We start from the raw sequence: 21,626 nt of genomic DNA, 5'->3' as shown, positions 1-21,626 counted from the left end.
GCCCAGAGGGTCTTCGAGTCAAGACAGGAACCAAATCACTCTCTCCTCCTTGGCCAGGCCCATTAAAAAAATAAAATCAGATGCACACCATCCTAGATTCTCTGCACAAACCCCCTCTCCCCACTCCATGAGTTCAAAACACAAGCGGGAGAGCCACTCGCTGGAAGACGACCAAAGCTACAGGCTTGTCAGGCAGGGGCGGGACAGACTCACAGGGTCACACGCAGCCCACGTGCGGCCCACAGGGAGGGGCCACATCTGAGTGACAGCCAGGGAAGCCACGTGAGACTGTCCATCAGACTCAGTCACTCTGAGGTTTGCAAGGGTGACATGTTGATAGAAATCAGTGTCAACCCATTTTTTAATGAACTAAAATCATGAGTGGGGGTGCTAAGGAAAAGCCATTAATACTCCTTTTAAGTTTTATTCTTCTGTCAACTGCAAAGATTGCCTGCCAAAAAGGGTTTCTAGTCAGTTTCATGCTATACTTGTGGTTTTTAAATGAGTCTAACGATCTAAAATACATAATTACTCCATTTTACAATTAAGTTTCTTACTAATAATATGGGGACTTAGGGTGCAAAGGTAATTGCGGTTTCGGACCGTGAATTTTAAATCATTATAACTAGGCTCAAACACGTCTTTATTAACCAAAATAGGAACTGTTACAATCAACATAATTTTTTTTTTTTTGGCCAATGAGAAATAAGTTTGTTTATTCCCGTAGCATAAACATTCATGCTTTGGGATTCGACAAACTCTTGGAAAGCATTTTCTGCATCCTGCTGGTTGTGGAAGCGTCTTTCCTGCCAAAAGTTGTCGGGATGCTTGAAGAAGTGGTGGTCGGTTGGTGAGAGGTCAGGTGAACATGGCGGATGAGGCCAAACTTCGCAGCCCAGTTTCCACTTTTGAAGCGTTCGTTGTGTGACGTGCGATCGGGTGTGGTGGAGAAGAATTGGGCCCTTCCTGCTGACCAATGCCGGCTGCAGGCGTTGCAGTTTTCAAAGCATCTCATCAATTTGCTGAGCGTACTTCTCAGAGGGAATGGTTTCTTGGGGGTTCAGAAAGCTGTAGTGGATCAGACTGGCAGCAGACCACCAGACAGTGATATGACTTTTTTTTGGTGCAAGTTTGGCTTTGGGAAGTGCTTTGGAGCTTCTTCTCAGCCCAACCACTGAGCTGGTTGTCACCAGTTGTCGTATAAGATCCACTTTTCGGAGCACGTCACAATCTGATCAAGAAATGGTTTGTTTTTCTTATGTAGAGTAAGAGAAGATGACACTTCAAAATCACAATTTTTTTGATTCTTGCTTAGCTCATGAGGCACCCACTTACCGAGCTTTTCCACCTTTTCAATTTGCGTCAAATACCGATCGACTGTGGAATGGTCAACGCTGAGTTCTTCAGCAGCTTCTCGTGTAATTGAAAGGGATCAGCTTCAATGACTGCTCTCAGTTGGTCACTGTCAACTTCCGAAGGCGGCCACTACGCTCCTCATCTTCAAAGCTCTAGTCTCCTTGGCAAAACTTTTTTTTTTTTTTTTGAGACAGAATTTCACTCTTATTGCCCAGGCTGGAGTGCAATGGTGCAATCTCAGCTCACTGCAACCTCTGCCTCCCCGGTTCAAGCGAGTCTCCTGTCTCAGCCTCCTAAGTAGCTGGGATCACAGGTGTGCGCCACCACAGCAGGCTAATTATATATTTTTGGTAGAGACGAGGTTGCACCATGTTGGCCTGGCTGGTCTCAAACTCCTGATCTCAGGTGATCCTCCCGCCTCAGCCTCCCAAAGTGCTGGGATTACAGGCATGAGCCACTGTGCCTGGCCTGTAAAACTTCTTGACCTACCACTGCCCTGTGTGCTCGTTTAGCAGTTCCCAGTGGCTCCTGGGCCCAATGCGGTGTTGATGTTGCAAGTTGTCCCCACCGCTTTACGACCCATTCTGAACTCGAATAAGAAAATCACTCGATTTTGCTTTTTGTCCAACATCTTTTCCACAGTCTAAAATAAATATAAAATAAACGGCAAGTAATAAGTCAGTCGCAAAAAAATAAAGTGAGAAATGCACATTAAAATGATGTGTGGCATAACCACATTGGTTTAAGAACATATTCCAACATCAAACGGCAAATTTCAACAATGCAAAAACCGCAAATACATGTGCACCAACCTAACAGCTTTTGAAACCATGCCATCTGTTAGAAAGCAACACAGCAATTAAGGAAATCAAAGAATTATTTCAATATAAGAAAACCTCATATCATATTCAGAGAACAAATAACAGGAATTGTTTCTCACAAAACCAACAATTTTACAGGAAAATACTCTCAGATGTAATTTTCAAATTAATCTATTTCTTCATAATTTCTTAGATAGTAAAAGAAATGTTACAGACCAACTGGAAAGAGCACTTATGCAAACCAAGCAATTAGCAGAACTGAGCGCCTAGAAGAAAATGCCACAGAAAATATCCTCGTTCCAATTTCTTACAAACACACTTAGGAAAAAGTCATGGAACTATATAACACCGTTCAGCGAACATCACTATGAGCTGTATGATTTAAATGTCCTGCCTGCCGAACATCACGCTTATGACTTTCTGTCTCTTACTATCAAGTATTATTTGCTCTAAGATGAAACACCAGATCCTCCTCTCTTGCCGCTCTCAGCATATTGAGCAAAACAGCAAGTGCAAATGAGTCCTCACATTCAAGTTTTTACCTTTCTAAGAAACCTACTATGGCCAATTATTTAAAAGAAAAAAATCATCCTCCTATCTCGGTCCATTCCGCATTTAAATGTAACTGGCACTTTTGTTTCAATGTCTTCTCTTCACCCATTAAGATGTTTTTCACCGATGAAAAAAAAAAGTGTTGCCCAAAAAGCAAGCTACACAATAGCAGATGCAGAAACTACTTAAAATTGCCCCCATCAGTTTCAATTTGGGATGATGAAAAAGATCTGGAAGTACATGGCGGTGGTGACTGCACAGCACTGAGTGCATTTAACGCCACGGAACTGTACGCTTCATAAAGGATAAGATGGTAAAGTTTATGTGTTTTGCCACAATAAAAAAATTAACTATAAATCAATTTATTGCATATTCATTCAATCAATAAAGCAATACATCTTTATAATGCTAAAAATCATCAAAATTTACCTACTATGTAACATTTTCCTCCTTTGGCCGTATATTATTAAACAAGCTTAAAACACTATTGAAAAACAACGCATATATTCTGTATTTTGAGCAGGAAAACTAAAGGGGCAGTCGACACCTGCTTAGGTCTCAGACTAGGCCTCTGCTCATCCCTCTTTGGGGGCGGCCTCCTTGTCAGTAGGCCCCAGGGCTTCCTCTGCCTAGAACTGTCCTCTGCCAGCTTCCCGTCCTCCGTGCCCGCTCCCCGACACCCTTCCCTTCTCATTTTCTCCCTGGCGCCTCCCCACAGCCTGTGTGCTACATGCCATGTGCTTTCCACCCTTGCCCAGTCTCCAGGAGAGCCGGGGCACCTGTGCCTCTTGCTCCCCACAGAATCTTCAGCGCATACAGCAGGCGCTCAATGCGTGCGGGATGAACATCAACTGCTGAGCACCGACGTGTGCTGAGGACATCACACACCCTTCCCTATGAGAATCCCAGGGATTCCCTCTCTACCTGTCACTCACTGCCGAGGGCTTGCACATTTTATTTCCACGTTACATCACAGAAATGGTGAAAGGAGTTAAATAACACCAGAAATGAGGACAAAAGGAAACGCCAGCCACCATGACAGTCACTCCAGCTTTCTTTTTACGTGTGTTGCTTTCAGATTTATACCAAAGTCGTTTATTACTGAAAAAAAAAAGCACGTGTGTACTTGATGGTTACCTAATATTTTAACGGTTTGACTCCATTTATCTGAGTGAAATCACGCCACCTCACTGCACTTTCTAAAGAGAAGTGGAGGTGCCAGTTATTCCACATGTGTATGAGGCATTTTCTCGGAAAGTGAAGGAGAACCTGTGGTCCCGTTCGCCTGCAAACCTCCCATCCCCCACACCAGGGGTCCCGCTGAGGTCTGAAAGCCATTTCCACGTCTTCATGGCAGTCTGAGACCTTGGAAAACCACACCAAAATCTAGATGGCATTCTACTGGCAGGACTTCACTGTCCCTAATCCTTTGCTGAAAATAGGTTGGAGGAAATCCTCTTTTCTCTGAAGCAGGAGATTATTTAATTATTTAGGCAGCCGCTTCCTTCCCAGGCAATGGGGAGCAACAAAGCCAGAAAGAATGAAGGAAATGGGCGAGCTGTTCCTGCACTGAGAGGTACAGAGTGGGGGGTGCCCCCAGCCCACCTCAGACTCAGGCGAGCTGCTCCTGCACTGAGAGGCACAGAGTGGGGGCGCCCCCAGCCCACCTCAGACTCAGGCGGGCTGTTTCTGCACTTGGGCAGGCACAGAGTGGGGGACGCCCCCAGCCCACCTCAGACTCGGGCGGGCTGCTCCTGTACTGAGAGGCACAGAGTGGGGGGCGCCCCCAGCCCACCTCAGACTCTCACGTGCCCCAGATATGAACCTGAGACGCGCTCCGCAGTCAGAGCCTCGTCTCCCACAGACATTTACAGATAAGACAATGCGGGGGCAGAGCAGCCACTGCAGCCTTGGGCTCCCAAGAGCATGAAAACCATTTATGGTTTCCGCTGAGTGCTGGAGTCACTTGGCCTTGCATTTTCTGTCAAAGAGAGCGCAAAGTACCCAGAATTTTTTCAGCAATCACCAGAGGCCACCCTAACTACCGACTGAGAGGAGTCACGATCTATGATCATCTCTGAGTTGTGCATATGACAACTGGGCAGGTACTTAATGGAGGTTAAAGACCTTTGATTATTCAAAAAGACACTAACCCAGAAAGCTGGGCGACAGCTGGCTTGGGAGCTCACTGCTTGCCTTGGGAACCCGCATGGTGGCTGATGTGTGGGTGTCATGGCACTGGAGCCGTCCCGCAATTCCCCTGCCTTGCAGAGCAGGGACCAACGTGTCCTGCTGTTCTAACTTGCATTTCAAGTACAACTTCCAACTAGCCAGGTCCAATTTTGCCAAAGGTAAGACGTCATCCTCCACACACGCAGGTGAACAGAGTATGGGCTCCAAAAAGCAATTCCATTTACTGGAAGAACTAGATCATGATCCAGTAGCCTCCGAGTTTACTGAGCAGACAGGCCCAATCCCGTATTGGGATGTAAACCCTAACATCTGTCTTGTCAATAAGCCAGATGCTGCATGTTTGGATTGCAATGCAAAAACCAAAACAATATGTTATAGCATTGTTTTAATACCAACCACCAGCCTTCTAAAGGGGCAAAAAAAAAAAAAGCAACAAGAAGATACAAATACACAGAACCTTAGATCCAATCCAACCATGGGAACTGCGGTCTGTTACATCTAAGAAGGGTCAAATTACCTAAGTTTGTCCCACAACTTAAAAAATAACCCATTCTCACTAAGTAATTATGCTGTGTCTTTCCAGACTTCGTGGAACATGCTTCTGTCATCTATTTCATAAAGCAACAGACAAGGCGTAATGTGTTTTTCTGACTGTTTTCTTTGCCATTTCCCATCTGTATGAATATTTGCCACCTAAGTAGTGCCTCGGTCACCAGCACACTGCTGTGGGCTGAACTGTGATCCCCTCGAAAATCTGTTGAAGCCCTAACCCCTAATGTGATTGGACCTGAAGACTGGGCCTTTAGGAGGTACTCAAGATTAGACGAGGTCATGAGGTCTGTGTCCCAACCAGACAGGATTGGTGTGTGATTAAGAGGAGGAAGAGGGAGAGCTCTCTCTCTCCCTCTGGGAGGACACAGCCACCTGCCCCCCAGGGAGGGCCCCTCACCAGACCTCATCATACGGACATCTGATCTGATTTCCAGCCTCAAGAGCTACAAGAAATAAATTTCTGTTGCGTAAACCACGCAGCCTGTGGTATTCTGTTACAGCGGCTGAGCTCTCTGAGACACACGCAGTACCTGTTCAGCTCCACGCTAAGTTGCTAGGTGCTTAAATAACAATAAAACCATTTAAGTTTGTAACCTCAGCAACAAGCATCTCAGAGAATCATGTGGTAAATAATATATCTGTTTTTCATGATGAAAAGTATTCATTCTGTAGTCACATTCTTAGCATCTACCTTTTCAATCATCAAGCCTGCACGCTAACATGACTCTCACTTCATAAACTCACTTTGCTGGTGAGACGCCGGGAAAAAGCTGGAAGATGGCAAGGCCCTGAGCCGCCGAGGCGGGGACGCTGCGACACACACACACACACACACACACACACACACACACACACTGCCTGTTCTTCAGGCAAAGCCCTCAGACCCACGCCTCTGGCCGCCTCGCTCTCATGCACACGTGTTGGAAGAGGTTAGTTGTCGCTTTTGAACCCGAGTGGATCTGAGAGGGGACAGATATCAGCAGGACGAAGAAAGACCTGAGAGATGAGCCCACCTCACAGAGAGAGAAGGTCCAGCCGAGGCCACCCAGAGAGACGCACGCACAGCGCAGCAGAGAGAAGGGACGAGGAGCCTGCAGAACACAAGAACCCTCCCTGGCACATGGGGCCGGAGGCCCGGCCGCCTGAGGGCAGAGGGAGACAACACCACACACCCCGTGTGCATGCCTTCCGAGGCTCTGCTTCCCACTGGAACACGCCGGGGACAGGGCAGGGGGCCTCCATGTGGTTGCTACCGTGTCTGTACATACAGTGGTTTCTTTTTTTTCTTTTTTTGAGATGTAGTCTCGCTCTGTCGCCCAGGCTGGAATGCAAAGACGTGATCTCGGCTCACTGCAACCTCTGCCTCCCGGGTTCAAATGATTCTCCTGCCTCAGCCTCCCGAGTAGCTGGGATTACAGGTGCCTGACACAACGCCCAGCTAATTTTTGTATTTGTAGTAGAGACAGGGTTTCTCCACGTTGGCTGGTCTTGAACTCCTGTCCTCAGGTGATCCACCCACCTCGGCCTCCCAAAGTGCTGGGATTACAGGCGTGAGCCACTGCGCCAGGCTGTAGAGTTTTGGTACACTCTGTGACAAGAGGAGGAACTGCTACTAGCAACGCCTGTCTCCATCTATCTCCTCAGGAACGTGTGCACTCATGAACCACCAGCTGGATGACCATGGGCCCCGTCCACAGGACGCCGAGACACAAGCACAATGCCAGGGGTAACACTCGGACGAGAAGGGTGACGCGGAGCCGACTCACACCTGGGTCCACTGCTGGGGTTATAAATGTGTTGACAGATAATGTGTTTTTTTTTTTGAGACGAAGTCCAGCTCTGTCACCCAGCCTGGAGTGCAATGGTGTGATCTCCACTCACGGCAAGCTCCACCTCCCCAGTTCATGCCATTCTCCTGCCTCAGCCTCCTGAGTAGCTGGGACTACAGGCGCCCGCCACAGCGCCCGGCTAATTTATTGTATTTTTAGTAGAGCCAGGGTTTCACCATGTTAGCCAGGATGGTCTCTATCTCCTGACCTCGTGACCTGCCCACCTCAGCCTCCCAAAGTGCTGCGATTACAGGCGTGGCCCACCGTGCCTGGCCCTGACAGATAATTTTTTATAGGAAAAAAAAATCACTGTGCTGAATATTCAGTGATCTGTGGACCAGATCTTCCTCTGGGCACTTCCTTCATCATCTCTGGGATTCTCGGCATTTCAAAGGTCAGGCGAACTAGGGAAGTTTTCCCTCAAAGGGTAGAAGATTGTTCCTGTATTCTGTAACCTTTATTCTTTAAGTCAAAACTAAACACAGCTTGACTGCCAAACGCCAGACACTGCCGAGATGCCTGGAAGTTACCAGCTGTGCCTGAGTCTTACCGATGAGCATGCAGCAAAACTTAATGCACCTATAACTTCCAGACAACCTCCCAGAGTTCTCCTCTCCTGGCTGGGATGGGTCGCTGTTGCAGGGGACACGGAGAAATCATGGTAGAAAGGACCAAGGAGACGGCCACAGGTAGATTCAAATTTCTGTGTATTCCACATATTCGGGTGCCACTCCCATTCTCAGGTGGCCACCGGCCACTCCTGCCCCTCAACATTCTCCTGAAAGGGCTGCAGCGACTTGTGGGTCGGCTGATCCCTCAGCAGCTGAGCCAAGCCCAGCCTCCTCCCCACAGCACTAACGTCGAAGTCTCACTACTCAGAGATAGAGATACGTGGGTGGGAGAAGTAGGTCCAAGCCCACACACGTGGGGATAGATTCAGGGGTAGTGGGGATGCTAGTGAAGAACTGCCCTGGACATGTGGCATGGGGACAAGTCCTGAAGCAGCCGGAGGCTCCTCAGGGCGAGGCGCATGACAAGCAGAACGGGGCACATGGCGAGAGTCCACCCCAGGGTTCGCGACCCCGGGGTGGAGTGGCCGTGGAACTTGCTGTCTAAGCTGGGACACTATGGATAATTAACGATGTGAGGACAACAGGCACACCCTGGGGCTGAACTGGGCCAGGAGGGTGTTCACTCACCCTTCACAGGGTGCAGATCATGCCAGGGAGAACAAGGTCAGAGTCAGGCAGAAAGGCCTGCGCCCACCCGCCACCCTCAGTACCCAGTGCCAATGAGACCTGGCTGCCCTGTCACGGGATGGCACGGTTCTTCACAGGGCTGCCGTGAAGATGGAGAGGGGCTGTGGATACAACCCTCGGGGCAGGAAGGACCTGGCCCCCTAGACAAGCTGGACGGCAGCCCCTTCTCTCTCTGGAGCAGGCCCCGCCTGTCCCAGGCTGCCTCCCGAAGGTGCCCGCAGCACGGACCATGGGTGCCTCTCATGCCAGCCTCTCCTGCCCTTCCTGTATCGGATGTGGGCACACTAAGGACAGAGATGCCTTGCCAGGCTGCACACTCTTCACATCTTTATTGAACGTGTAATTTCCAAACTTGTCGAAGGCATAAATCAAATTATGCCTTTGATCAAATCGTTTTTTTCACATGTAACAAATCTTCTCTTTAAAATCTTTTATCTTCCAACCAGGAAAAATGATCTTATTTTTGTTCCCTTTCCAAGCCAAAAAAAAAAAAAATTACCTTTGTCACATCAGATGTGACAAAAGTTGGCAGCCCTTTCCTGAGCTATTTTTACAGCACTTCACGATGTATCCCATTGAAAAGCATATGCAAAGTATAATTTCACTGTATGAAGTGACAAGGTTATTTTCATGTCCATTAATAAAGGTTCATTTGATCCTCACCACCCAGGACAGGAGAGACAGTAAAGGCCGTGAGTTCCACTTCACAGCTGCCTCTGGAGGCGACACGAATGGCTCAGAGCAGAGCCGGGTGGGACACAGGCTCCCCGGCAGGAGGCTGCACAGGGGCCCGGTGTAGACCATCGTCCGGCCAAAGCACACGCGGATCAGGTGCTGGCAGGCTCGGCCTCCACCAATGACACCATCTGTGAAATGTGCTGCTTTCAACTCAGCAGCAGTAACATGAACTTAAAGTAGTTAAAACCCTTCTTGCCTGCGGCAACCTGTCTTTGTTAAAATGTTTGCACTTAAGGCACACACACCGTACTGTGCAGAGTTCACAACGGACCACCAACCCCAAGGGCAGCCAGCGATGTCCTTCAACTCTGCAGCCACAGCCATGGGAAATTCTGATACCAAATGATGTGTGACATAATACTATCTCCCAGGAAAAAGTGACTTATTTTATTGTCTCAATTGTAAACTTTTAATATGCCTTCCAAGAAGTCATCTGGTTCTGAAAGCCACAAAATAGAAAATAAAAACCACAGAAAAATGGGAAACATTTTGCCAAACAGGAGTAGAGGGTGGTTACTTAAACACATTCAGAGTAAGAATTTGAAAGTATATTCATCTAAGTGGTCTTTATCCTTGAGAATGACTAACTCATCTGAGTTGAGTGACAGAAAAACTATAAGGAAAGGCACTTGAAAATAAGTGAAAATATGTCACTAACAAATTTCTGAATGGGAACACAAATCACATTTGAAAGACTTACACAATCTTTATTCATAGAAAAATCAGTTTCTTCCCACTCTGCTTTGAAAATGGAGAACAATATTTAAAGGACTGGTTTAAAGATCAGGTGTGGTGGCTCAGCACTTTGGAAGGCCAAGGCGGGTGGATCATTTGAGGTCAGGAGTTTGAGACCAGCCTGGCCAACATGGCAAAGCCCTGTCTCTACTAAAAATACAAATTAAGAAAATGAGCCAGGGCCGGGCGCGGTGGCTCAAGCCTGTAATCCCAGCACTTTGGGAGGCCGAGACGGGCGGATCACGAGGTCAGGAGTTCGAGACCATCCTGGCTAACACGGTGAAACCCCGTCTCTACTAAAAAATACAAAAAACTAGCCGGGCGAGGTGGCGGGTGCCTGTAGTCCCAGCTACTCGGGAGGCTGAGGCAGGAGAATGGCGTAAAAACCCGGGAGGCGGAGCTTGCAGTGAGCTGAGATCCGGCCACTGCACTCCAGCCTGGGCGATACAGCGAGACTCCGTCTCAAAAAAAAAAAAAAAAAAAAAAAAAGAAAATGAGCCAGGAGTGGTGGCAGGCGCCTGTAATCCAAGCTACTTGGGAGGCTGAGGCACGAGAATTATTTGAACCCAAGAGGTGGAGGTTGCACTGAGTCGAGATAGTGCCACTGTACTCCAGCCTGGGTGACAGGGTGAGACCTTGTCTCAAAAATAAACAAATAAATATAATAAAAGATTGGTTTAGCCGGGCGCAGTGGCTCAAGCCTGTAATCCCAGCACTTCGGGAGGCTGAGGCGGAAGGATCACGAGGTCAGAAGCTCGAGACCATCCTGGCTAACACGGTGAAACCCCGTCTCTACTAAAAAATACAAAAAACTAGCCGGGCGAGGTGGCGGGCGCCTGTAATCCCAGCTACTCAGGAGGCTGAGGCAGGAGAATGGCGTGAACCCGGGAGGCGGAGCTTGCAGTGAGCCAAGATCCGGTCACTGCACTCCAGCCCGGGCGACAGAGCAAGACTCCGTCTCAAAAAAAATAAATAAATAAATAAAAATTAAAATTAAAAATACAAAAAACTAGCTGTGCGAGGTGGCGGGTGCCTGTAGTCCCAGCTACTTGGGAGGCTGAGGCAGGAGAATGGCGTAAACCCAGGAGGTGGAGCTTGCAGTGAGCTGAGATCCGGCCACTGCACTCCAGCCTGTGCGACAGAGTGAGACTCCGTCTCAGGAAAAAAAAAAAAAAAAAAAAGATTGGTTTTAAAGAGGTAACTAATGATTTATCTGCCCAACGGGTTCACACATCAGCCCTGGTTACCAAGGTAAAAGGTGGCAGAGAAAGTCTAAAATTCCATCTCCGGACTCCCAGCCTAATATCCCAGCATCCCTGCATGAGTGAGCCACAGAACCCTCTTGTAGGTCCGGCTGCCAAGGCTTCCTTCTCAGGATATGTAATACGGAGAAAGTTCTGCGGCTCTGTTGCTATTACAGCCATGGGGAATTACAAACAAATATGCCACGGGACAAAAGCACGTGGCAGGTAAGGCACCATTAGGTAACTTGCAAAAACAACCCAGCAGTTTTCTTTAGGCTCTGCAAGTCTCAACCAAACCAGAAAAGTCTGTGTCCTCCTTGGGACGGGGTGCGGTGGGGTGGTCTCAGGCTTTGATGCAGCAGTGATGGGCCCAGCAACTCAGGCCAGTGGAGAGTACAGACCCTCCCCAAGTGGCTGTCGCTCCAGCAGAAGTGGTCCTCAGGGAACCAGCAGGCCAGGAGTCACGAGACTTCCAAAAACGTGGGGAAATGTGGGGATGTATGTGTGGTCCTCTGTGTTCAAATGTTAGCAAGAAGCTCAAATTGTGTTGAGGCCGCTGAGTGCGCCCATGCAGCCACATCAGAGGAGCAGTCACCTGCCTGTCCCAGGGCAGAAGTCTTAACTTTAGCAGGAGCAGGGGCCTCCTTGAGAATCTAACAAAATTGGGACACACCTGCCTGGAAAGCAAACGTCATGCACACCAGAGATTGGTATATTGTTTCCAGGGATCAGAGTCTAGTTCTTAAGAACTCATAGTTTTAAAATGAAAGTAGTTTTAGGGCCAGGTCCAGTGACTCATGTCTGCAATCCCAGCAATTTGGGGGGCGGAGGTGGGCGGATCATCTGAGGTCACGAGTTCAAGACCAGCCTGGCCAACATGGTGAAACCCCATCTCTACCAAAAAAAAAAAATATATATATATATATATATATACACACACACACACACACACACACACAAAATTAGCTGGGCATGGTGGCACAAATCCCAGCTACTCAGGAGTCTGAGGCAGAAGAATTGGTTGCACCTGGGAGGCAGAGGTTGCAGTGAGGCGAGATCAAGCCACTGCACTCCAGCCTGAGCAATGGAGCGAGACTCTTTCTCAAAAATAAAAAATAAAATATAAATAGTTTTAAAACCATGAGGAGGCCCTGAGAACTCTGGCTCTGGACACCAGGCTCCGGGGACAGGGTGCTGCGGCTGCTCTCCCTGAATTCCCTTCCGAATCGCCAAGGGCAACCTCTTCACCATTGTGATTAACACTAATGACCTGGGGCTTCCATGTTGGCCCAGCAGCTGTTTTCTGCGTGGCTTTTCCGTGCCAGGAATGTTCCAGGCACACGGGAGACGCTGGAACACGGACATGAACATGGCTGCGCGGCATGTAGCAGGCAGTGGACGCCTCTTTCTGGGACGAGGGTGTTGATGGAGAGGGAACACAGGCCACCAGGAGCCCAGTGTGGCCCTGGGGAAGGCCGAGGGGCAGCCAGCCCGCAGGAGGCCCCAGGAAGCAGCCCAGGGAAGGCCCCAGGGCTCCCAGAGGCTGCGGCACGGGCCGCCACTCAGGCTGGACACGCAAGCACCCACCTGGCCAGGCCCTCACGTCGTCCACCCCGCCACCCCCTGCACACACACAGTCCCCCACGCCTCATCCACCCGCCACCCTGCGCGTGCACTACCCCCAACCCCACTCTCTTTTTCTCAGCACCCTTGCCTGCGCTGCACCCCAACACTGACTGCGGTGGTTTCCTGTTCGCCTCCCCAGATTCCAACGGAGCCCCAGAGGGATGGGACTTGGGTCTCTGTCCTGCCTGGCTCACTGGCATGTCTCTGAGCACACAGGGGCACTCACTAACTGCAGCTGGGATCACATAAGCCCCACGGAGTCGCTGAGGTTGAGGGCAAGAGCAGAGAGGGGCCCGAGGGAGGTGGGCCTGGGGATGATGGAGACCTTGGTAAGGGAACCCCCGGCAGCAGACAGAAGAGACAGGAGAAGGACTGGTCAGCTACACGGGGCAACCTGCTAAAAAAAACGGTAGCTGGGGCCGGGTGCGGTGGCTCATGCCTGTAATCCCAGCACTTTGGGAGACTGAGGTGGGCGACGGGCGGATCACGAGGTCAGGAGATTGAGACCATCCTGGCTAACACGGTGAAACCCCGTCTCTACTAAAAATACAAAACAATTAGCTGGGCCTGGTGGCGGCGCCTGTAGTCCCAGCTACTCGGGAGGCTGAGGCAGGAGAATGGCGTAAACCCGGGAGGCGGAGCTTGTAGTGAGCCGAGATCGCGCCACTGCACTCCAGCCTGGAAGACAGAGCGAGACTCCGTCTCAAAAAACAAACAAAACAAAACAAACAAACAAAAAAACGGTAGCTGGAAGTCAAAAAATGAGCAGGGTGACAGGTGGGAAATGTGGGGTCTAAAATGGTGCCAACAGCAGGACAGCGAGCAGCAGGGCAGACGGTGTCACTCAGAGAGGGAGCGAGATGGGGTCTGAGCACACGCGGGACTGGCCTTCGGCAGAACGGGTCACTCACCCCAGCGGAGGAGGCAAGGGCAGAGGCAGAAAGGCTCCTGGGCGTGGCAGGGGGCGTTCCCGCCAGTGACCACCGCTCTCCCTGGGAGAGCAGGACAAGGTCACCAACTCTGCACGTGCAGAGGAGGGTGGGGAGAGGGTTCCGGAAAGCCCAACGTGAGACGCAGTCTCCTCAGGAAGCCCAGAAGCATGGACCGCGACGCAGCCGCAGATCCACGCACGCAACAAAGACGCCCGGTGCACTGAGTACCCAGCACGCACCAGCGCCGTGACTTGTCCGTCACTGCACAGACCCACCAGGTGGGCACCATCATAGTCCCCACCTGGCAGATGGGGCGTCAAGCGTACAGCGGGCAACCAACTTGCCAAGGCCACACAGCCAGCAGCCCAGACGGAACTTGAATGTGGGTCTGTCAGACTCCCACGCCTAACCCCCTCGCCTCTGGGATGTACTATTTTGTTTTTCTCAGATAATAATATCCAAGTGAAAGAGAAAATCATCCATTATCTGATCTTCTTGAATTTCTATTGCTGTAAAACTTGCTTGCTATTGATTTTCATTGCAAATAAATAGCACTTTTACTGGCATTTAACTTGGTTAAAAAAACATTTATAAGTCTGGGACTTGAGAATCTTTTATTAACCTTGTCTCTGTTGAATATATGCTCCAAGCACCAAAGAACAATTTGTATTGTGGGTTTCAAGGTTTAATACATCTGTAAATAGAGGATTTCATGTGTAGTTAAGCAACTATGTATTTTTGTTCATGGATTCAACGCAATTTTAACCAATTGTAAACTGAGTACAGTGTTCTCATCCCTAGAAATTTAACTGACTATAGCCAAACCTAATAATTTTTCCCCTAGGTTATTAAATACACTCCCTGCCAAGAAATAAAAGCACCTCAAGACACTTGTTCCTAATAAGCAGATATTCAATAAGGCTCCAAAAAGCGATGGAAATGATTCAACCTTTGTGTAGACACAAAGGTGAAGTTATGCACCTAGGCAGACGGCTTTAGAACGTCCAGGTGGAAGACACGAGGCCCTGAAGACAAGAAGGGTGCTTGGTGAACTCATGGGATGAGTTGCCTGGTTCAACATTTGTTAATTATGAACACTTTATGAGTCTGTGCTACAGGCTTTGCCACCACGCGGCTGGAGACAGATTATTAGTCTTGGATTCTATGCCTCAGGATTCACTTATTTCAAATACCTGAAGACCTTGGCAGCTAAAGCAGCTTAACTCAGTGCTCCTGTGGTGTAGACTCCAGCAGCTGACAACAGCAAGGCCCCACTGGATCATCTAATCCTGGATTAGGAAAAGAAACTCCAAAATTATGTGGCATTTCTGAAGTTTTAAAACAGGGGCTGGCATAACTGAATTAAATAAATAAGTCCGTCTTTCAGAAGGGGCAACCTCACAGTTGAACACTGATGTTCACATTACACACCATTCGGTAATAAATAAAGAAGCAGACATGTATGCATGCATATAAACAGCTGGACTTTCTAGAAGGTTTAACACACTCTAATATAGCACTGCTTGAAGTTCTTGGGAAGCAAAAATGTTTATTTTTCTCTTAGAAAAAACTTGTAACTGTTTGTGTTGAAAGTAATTATCTACTGTCAGCAAGGAAAGCCTTCAGATCTTTCAATGTTTTCTATCTTGGAAAGTTAGAAATATGTTAAGCAGCAAGAACGGTAAGGTAGAAACATGCAGAAGCTTCGACAGGCAAAAGAACAAAACTAACAAGGAATATCTGGGCCGAATCATTGAAAAAAGATTGTAAGACCATAACAAGACTGAGTTCTTGACCCACAAAACTCTGAAGAAAAATCAAATGCTCTACCTACATGGAGACATGGAAGCGAAAAGGGAGTGAAGCGTTCTGCCCAGGCCGGGATGCTCAGTCTTACAGAGATCCAGGGCCGTTTTACAACAGCGTTGTAAAGCTTTCCGAATCCCACCTGAGCTCCTCACCGTGCTCAGTGTCAGGGTGCTGGTTTGCCTCTCCTGGGACCCACAATGCCAGCAGGCTGGGACCCACGGGTAGCTGAGCAACAGAACTGGCAGGCCATAGGTTTGCTCTCTCCCCAGCCACCCCTACCCAGGGACTCAGCTATGTTACCAGCCAGGCATGAGAAATGGACTGAGCGCTTCCCCATTCTTGGCTCTCCACCCAGATTACCTCACTCAGCCCTCACAATAGCTATGCAATGAGTACTGCTCTGACCCTCAGAGGAGAAAACTGAGGCAGAAGGCATTGAGCCACTTGCCCAAGGCCACATGGCTAAGAAGGGCAGGGAGGTTCCCACTCAGCATTCAGGCCACTGCCCAGAGAGTATCTAAGGAAAGTCAGCTACCCGCTGAGGCTGCCCTGGTTTCTCTCGGGACTTAGACTACCTGAATTGGTGGTGCCCACCTTACAACTCTGAAGAGGAAATGGAACTAGCTCTCCATCCCTGCTGTTAAAAAATACTCTTATTTGAGATGAGATTTGCTCTTCTTACCCAGGCTGGAGTGTAATGGTGTGATCTCAGCTCACTGCACCCTCCGCCTTCTGGGCTCAAGCAATTCTCCTGCCTCAGCCTTCTGAGTAGCTGGGATTACAGGCACCCACTATCATGCCTGGCTAATTTTCTGTATTTTTAGTAGACACGGGGCTTCACCATGTTGGCCAGGTTGGTCTTGAACTCCTGACATCAGGTGATCCACCCGCCTGGGCCTCCCAAAGTGCTAGGATTACAGGTGTGAGCCACTGTGCCTGGCCTAAAAGTACTTTTAAAGTTACATCGGCCGGGCACAGTGGCTCACGCCTGTAATCCCAGCACTCTGGGAGGCTGAGGCGGGCGGATCACAAGGTCAGGAGTTCGAGACCAGCCTGGCCAATATGGTGAAACCCCTTCTCTACTAAAAATACAAAAATTAACCGGGAGTGATGGCGGACGCCTGTAGTCCCAGCTACTCCGGAGGCTGAGGCAGGAGAATCGCTTGAACCTGGAAGGCGGAGGTTGTAGTGAGCTGAGATCGGGCCACTGCACTCCAGCCTGGGAGAGAGCGAGACTCCATCTCAAATAAATAAAATAAATAAATAATAAAAAATAAAGTGTTACATCATGGAGGTCAAACTACCTCACGGCACAGGCACTACCCCATGACTCATATGCTACCCCACAGCACATACACTACTCCACAGTACATACGCCACTCCACGGCACACACATTACCCTGCGGCTCCCACAGCACATACACCACCCCATGGAATATACACTACCCCACAGCACAAACACTACCCCACAATATGTACGCTACTCCATGGCACACATGGCACATACACCACTCCCGGCACACAGGCTCTCTCCCCACCCCCACGCCCCCCACAGCACCTACACCACCCCATAGTGCATACACCACCCCCACGGCACATACACCACCCCACGGCACATACACCACCCCACGGCACCACATGCTCTCCCCCGCAACCCCCATGCACGTACATTACCCCATGGAGCATACAGCACCCCATACACACAAGCACCTCCTTGTAGTATACAAACATGGCCCCATTTACAAATACAAAATATCTCTGCATGGCTCCTGTCCATCCAAACACCCAAACAACTGGTAACCCACAGGGTGGAGTACTCTGGCCTAATCGTTCATCTGTTCTCTCACTCATTTGCCTCTGCTCTCTCTCTCTGAAGTTAACCCACAATAAAATGCCTACAGCAATGTTTTCCAAGGACTTCTTTATCTTTTAGCCACCCTCACACATGAGAAGGAGCTGGAAAGCTTTCTTAGTCCCAGGAATTGACTACATGAACACCAAGAGGGAGCAGGGTCTGTTTATCTATCCTTTTTTATAAAGTAAGTCACGTAAGGAAACCATGAGGAAATATAAGTATTCAATCCCAGACTCCTTTTTCTGTAGCAAGAGGAAATATAATTTAGTCCCACATAGTGGATGATAACGAAATAACAAGAAAACAGATCATGACTGTTTCTGGAAAAAGTCGAATTAGTTTAATACCATAGACAGGAACTTAAAATTATAGAGATGAATGGTTTTGTGTGTAAATATGGGTGAGGTAGCCAGACGAATACACTGCAAAAAACACATGCGGAATGAGAAAAACAGAAATAATACTATCCCACAACTTGTATTCCCAAGATGTTATCAAATAACGTACATGCTGGAAAAGTTCACTAAAGATTATTTACCCCTTAGATTAAGAGAAAATGTGATGCCGCTGGCGTAATAATCCAACAAAAGGGAATTAAAAATGTAAGCTACGCACTTATATAAATCTATATAACAGAAAACAGCTGAAGGCCTGGAGAAAGGAAGGGCGTCAAAGCATCAAAATTGGACGTCTGTCTGTCCCCCTCCCAGGATGAAGGGGTCAGGAACTGGCTGGGAAGGTGAGATTCTCCACAGGGTGGGCCGAGCTGGCCCATCCATCTCTCATTTCTATGGAAAGAGGCTGCACATTAGCACCACAACGTGACCCTACTTTTTAACACTGAGTGTTAGAAGGGAACGGAATGAACTGGGAACACCGCGGGCACAGGTAAAGTGAATGTTAGTCCCTTCCCTCTTCCATTTCCCTCGGAGGAAACAAGGCAGGAAAATAAGTTGTCTAGGGACCCACATTTCTAAGCGACACAACTGAGAACAGAAGCTTCCGCCCAATAAAGCACATCTCTCACACAGCAGGTTACCTACAGTCACTGTGATTGGGTCTTCTATAATCTTACCACAGTGAAACACAGGTTTACCACTCACATTAGGATTTGAATTGGGGGCTCGAGCACCAGTGACGGGGTAACACGAAGGTTCCTGCAGCTAAGCCTTTCCAGATCTGGCATCGGAATCATCAGAATCACCAGGGGTGAGTTCTCTCCACTTAAGTAAAGCAGGCTGACCTTCCTAAGGCTTTCCCGGCATCAGGAAACAATGTAAGGTGCACTCAAGTCCCCTTGACTCTCCGAGGTTTTTGGTTAGTGAATAAATCCGGGGGAAAGCATTGATCTGGCATCCTCCACTGAAAAGAAACCTATCTTTGGCCAAGGTCTCCTATTTAAAGAAAGCTCATAAATATGAAAGGCTGCCTGAGGTAACTCCTATGCCAGGAAAGAACAAATTTCCCATAATACTGCCCTCTCTAGTACCAAACCCGGTGCATGCGACTTCTCGAACCTGTGACTGACCACTGACCGCCAGCCTCTATGGAACAATGAAGCCTCTTGTGCAAGACAGTGGCAGGAAACGCTGTGCTTGGGACAGTTTTCTTCCTCTTCTACACACACACATACACTTTTTTTTTTTTTTTAGACGGAGTCTCACTCTGTCACCCAGGTTGGAGTGCAGTGGCTCCATCTCGGCTCACTGCTGCAACCTCCGACTCCCGGGTTCAAGCGATTCTCCTGCCTCAGCCTCCTGAGTAGCTGGGATCACAGGCGTCCACCACCACGCCCGGCTAATTTTTGTATTTTTTAGTAGAGACAGGGTTTCACCATGTTGGTCAGGCTGGTCTCAAACTCCTAACCTCGTGATCCGCCCGCCTCGGCCTCCCAAAGTGCTGGGATTACAGGCGTGAGCCACGGCGCCCGGCCACACACCCCTTTTTACACCTAACGCCAGGGATTCCGGTTTCCCCTCCTCTGGTGTAAAACAAAATCAACTTTTCTCCTTCCGAGTCTTCCCTCCTGAGCTCTTCACTGGCTTATCACTGAAGGGGCAGATTCCAGAGGAACCCAAGACGACCTGGACTTCTGATCTAATCGGTTACTTTAAGGTAAAAAATAAAAAGATTCCAACTCCGCTTCTGAATCCCCCGGGGTGTTAAAGAACAAACACAGTTGCTAGCTTTTTCTGCAGAAGTGTAACGCTTCCTCCCAATCTCTTAATCTTCCCGCAGACACGGCTGCGCGGAAGCCGCATCTGAAGGTTCCTCCCCGGACCCGGGCCCCGGCGGGGTCGAAGTTGGCTCCCTCCGGGCGCCCGGTCCGCCGGGACGGCTCGAACCCCAGCCAGTCTCTCCGAGGAACCCCCAGGGCGCTGCGGGCGGGAAGGGGGCGCGAGGCGGCCGCGGCAGGAGAGCAGGTGGCGGCCTCAGGCGGGGGCCGTGCGCTGTGCCCACCTAGACCCCGTCGGAAGCCCCAGGGTCTCAACTCCGAGGCCCCTCCCCAGCATCCCGCTTGGCCCCGGGGGCGGTCAGCGTCCCAGACATGGGCATGGGAGCCCTCCCAGGACCCCGGGGCTGGACCGGCCACAGGGTCGGGGCTGCGGGGCCGCCCCGCGTCTGTCTGGTACCCGGGTCCCCCAGCCCGCGCCGGGAGCACTCACGTATCTGTGCACGAGCGTCCGCACGAGGCTGCAGTCCATGGCTCCTCCGGCCGCTCCCGCTCCGCCGCTCAGCGCCCCCGCGCCCGGCTCGGCGCGCCCATGGGCTCCGGGGTCCGAGTGCGGCCGCGCCCCCTGCTCCGGTCACGGCCTGGGCGCGCCGGGCGGTGCAGGGGGCGGCCGCGGCCCCTCCGCGCTCATGCCCGGCCCGGCCGGCGAATGCTGGGTCCGCGGCCCCGCGCGTCGGCGGCTGCTCCGCGGGCGGCGAGGCTGCTGCTCGGGGCCGCGCGCGAGCTCTGGCGCCTTCTCTCTCCCCGTCTGTCCGCCCGCTGGGTTGGGCTCGACTGAGGCACTCCGGCCCCGGCGGAGCTTGCGCTCTCCTCCTCCCGAGTCTCCTCCTCCCCGGCCCGCCGCCCTCTGGAGCCTCCGGGCCCCGCTGGCTCCTGCCCCTGCTCCCGGCGCGCACGTCACCGGCGCCAGTGAGCATGCGCCCCGCGGCCGCAGCCCCCGCCCGCCCCGCGCCCACACCCGCGCTCGCACCCGCGCGCCAGCCCTGCCCCCTCACGCCTCGGCCCGGGCCCCTCAGACCCTGGGGGCAGAGGGCAGAGGTCAGAGGCCGCGGGCAGGAACCCCTGTTGCTTCCGCCTCCCGGGGCGCAGGCGCGGGGCGCGGCGGGAAAGGGGCTCGGCACTGGGGGAACCCAGAGTCTCAGCCAGGGTCCCAGGGCTTCCTTCCCGGGTTCCTGCCGGAAAACTTTTCTCCTCCTCCCGGAAGCCTCGATGGGGCAGTGAGATCGCGGGGCGAGGTAGAAGTGTGGGAGGGGGCCGCGGGGAGAGAGCGGGAGTCCGGCCGGGTGGGAGATCTGAGCCGATGCTGGGTTTCGCCCCGGAACGTGGCGCCGCCGACCCGCCGGCTTTTCCTGCTCTGCAGGTGGCTGCCCCGGTTCCGAAACCCGGTGGCTCCCGGGGCCTGGCCTCTGGCCCTCTGGCCCCAAAGCTGCGACAGCGGAAGACACTTAGGTGGCCTGAGGGGTTGGTGAACCACCGAGGAGTTCAGCTTCGCCTGGTCTCCAGCTCCCCGTGGCGTGTCCTTCATGCTGCTGCCTTTGAACGGGGCTGAGGAGTATTTGCCACACAAACACTACCATTTCCATCCCAGAGAATGCCTCTGTTTTCCCTCGGGTGACCTGGCCCGGGTAACAAGCACTTTGTTCTCTAAATCCACCCAGCCGTGACTTAATTGAGATACTTGGTTTCCAACTTCCTGTCTTACTGCCATAGATAATCACTGATGAAACCAGACAGACAACACCTTTTGGTGGCCTGTGGCGAGCGCTGCCCCGTCTGGGTCTTAGGAATGCAGTTGAATATGAATGTTCCCCCAAGTGCTTGCGGAAAAGAAATGGTGTTAGCCTCCTTTTAGACCAATAGAAATGAGTACTAGTGAACAGTAATCGTAGTGA

General features: G+C 50.7%; 1 protein-coding gene across 9 annotated transcripts in view; it reads right to left on the bottom strand.

Moving 5' to 3' along the window:
* The window catches only part of ATP11A (ATPase phospholipid transporting 11A), a 186,866-nt gene extending 166,250 nt beyond the window's left edge, over nt 1-20,616 (bottom strand). For all 9 annotated transcript variants that reach the window (XM_007960940.3, XM_007960941.3, XM_038007904.2 and 6 more), the window contains exon 1: nt 20,168-20,616. In XM_007960940.3, coding sequence (XP_007959131.3) covers nt 20,168-20,206 — 39 coding nt within the window. In that variant the 5' untranslated portion in view covers nt 20,207-20,616. The remainder of the gene's footprint in view (nt 1-20,167) is intronic.
* Between the last annotated feature and the right edge of the window lie 1,010 nt (nt 20,617-21,626).

This window comes from Chlorocebus sabaeus, chromosome 3, assembly GCF_047675955.1.
Source record: "Chlorocebus sabaeus isolate Y175 chromosome 3, mChlSab1.0.hap1, whole genome shotgun sequence".
NCBI classification, from domain to species: Eukaryota; Metazoa; Chordata; class Mammalia; order Primates; family Cercopithecidae; genus Chlorocebus; species Chlorocebus sabaeus.
The sequence above is the reverse complement of the archived record's forward strand: the minus strand, read 5'-3'. Positions and strand labels throughout refer to the sequence as shown.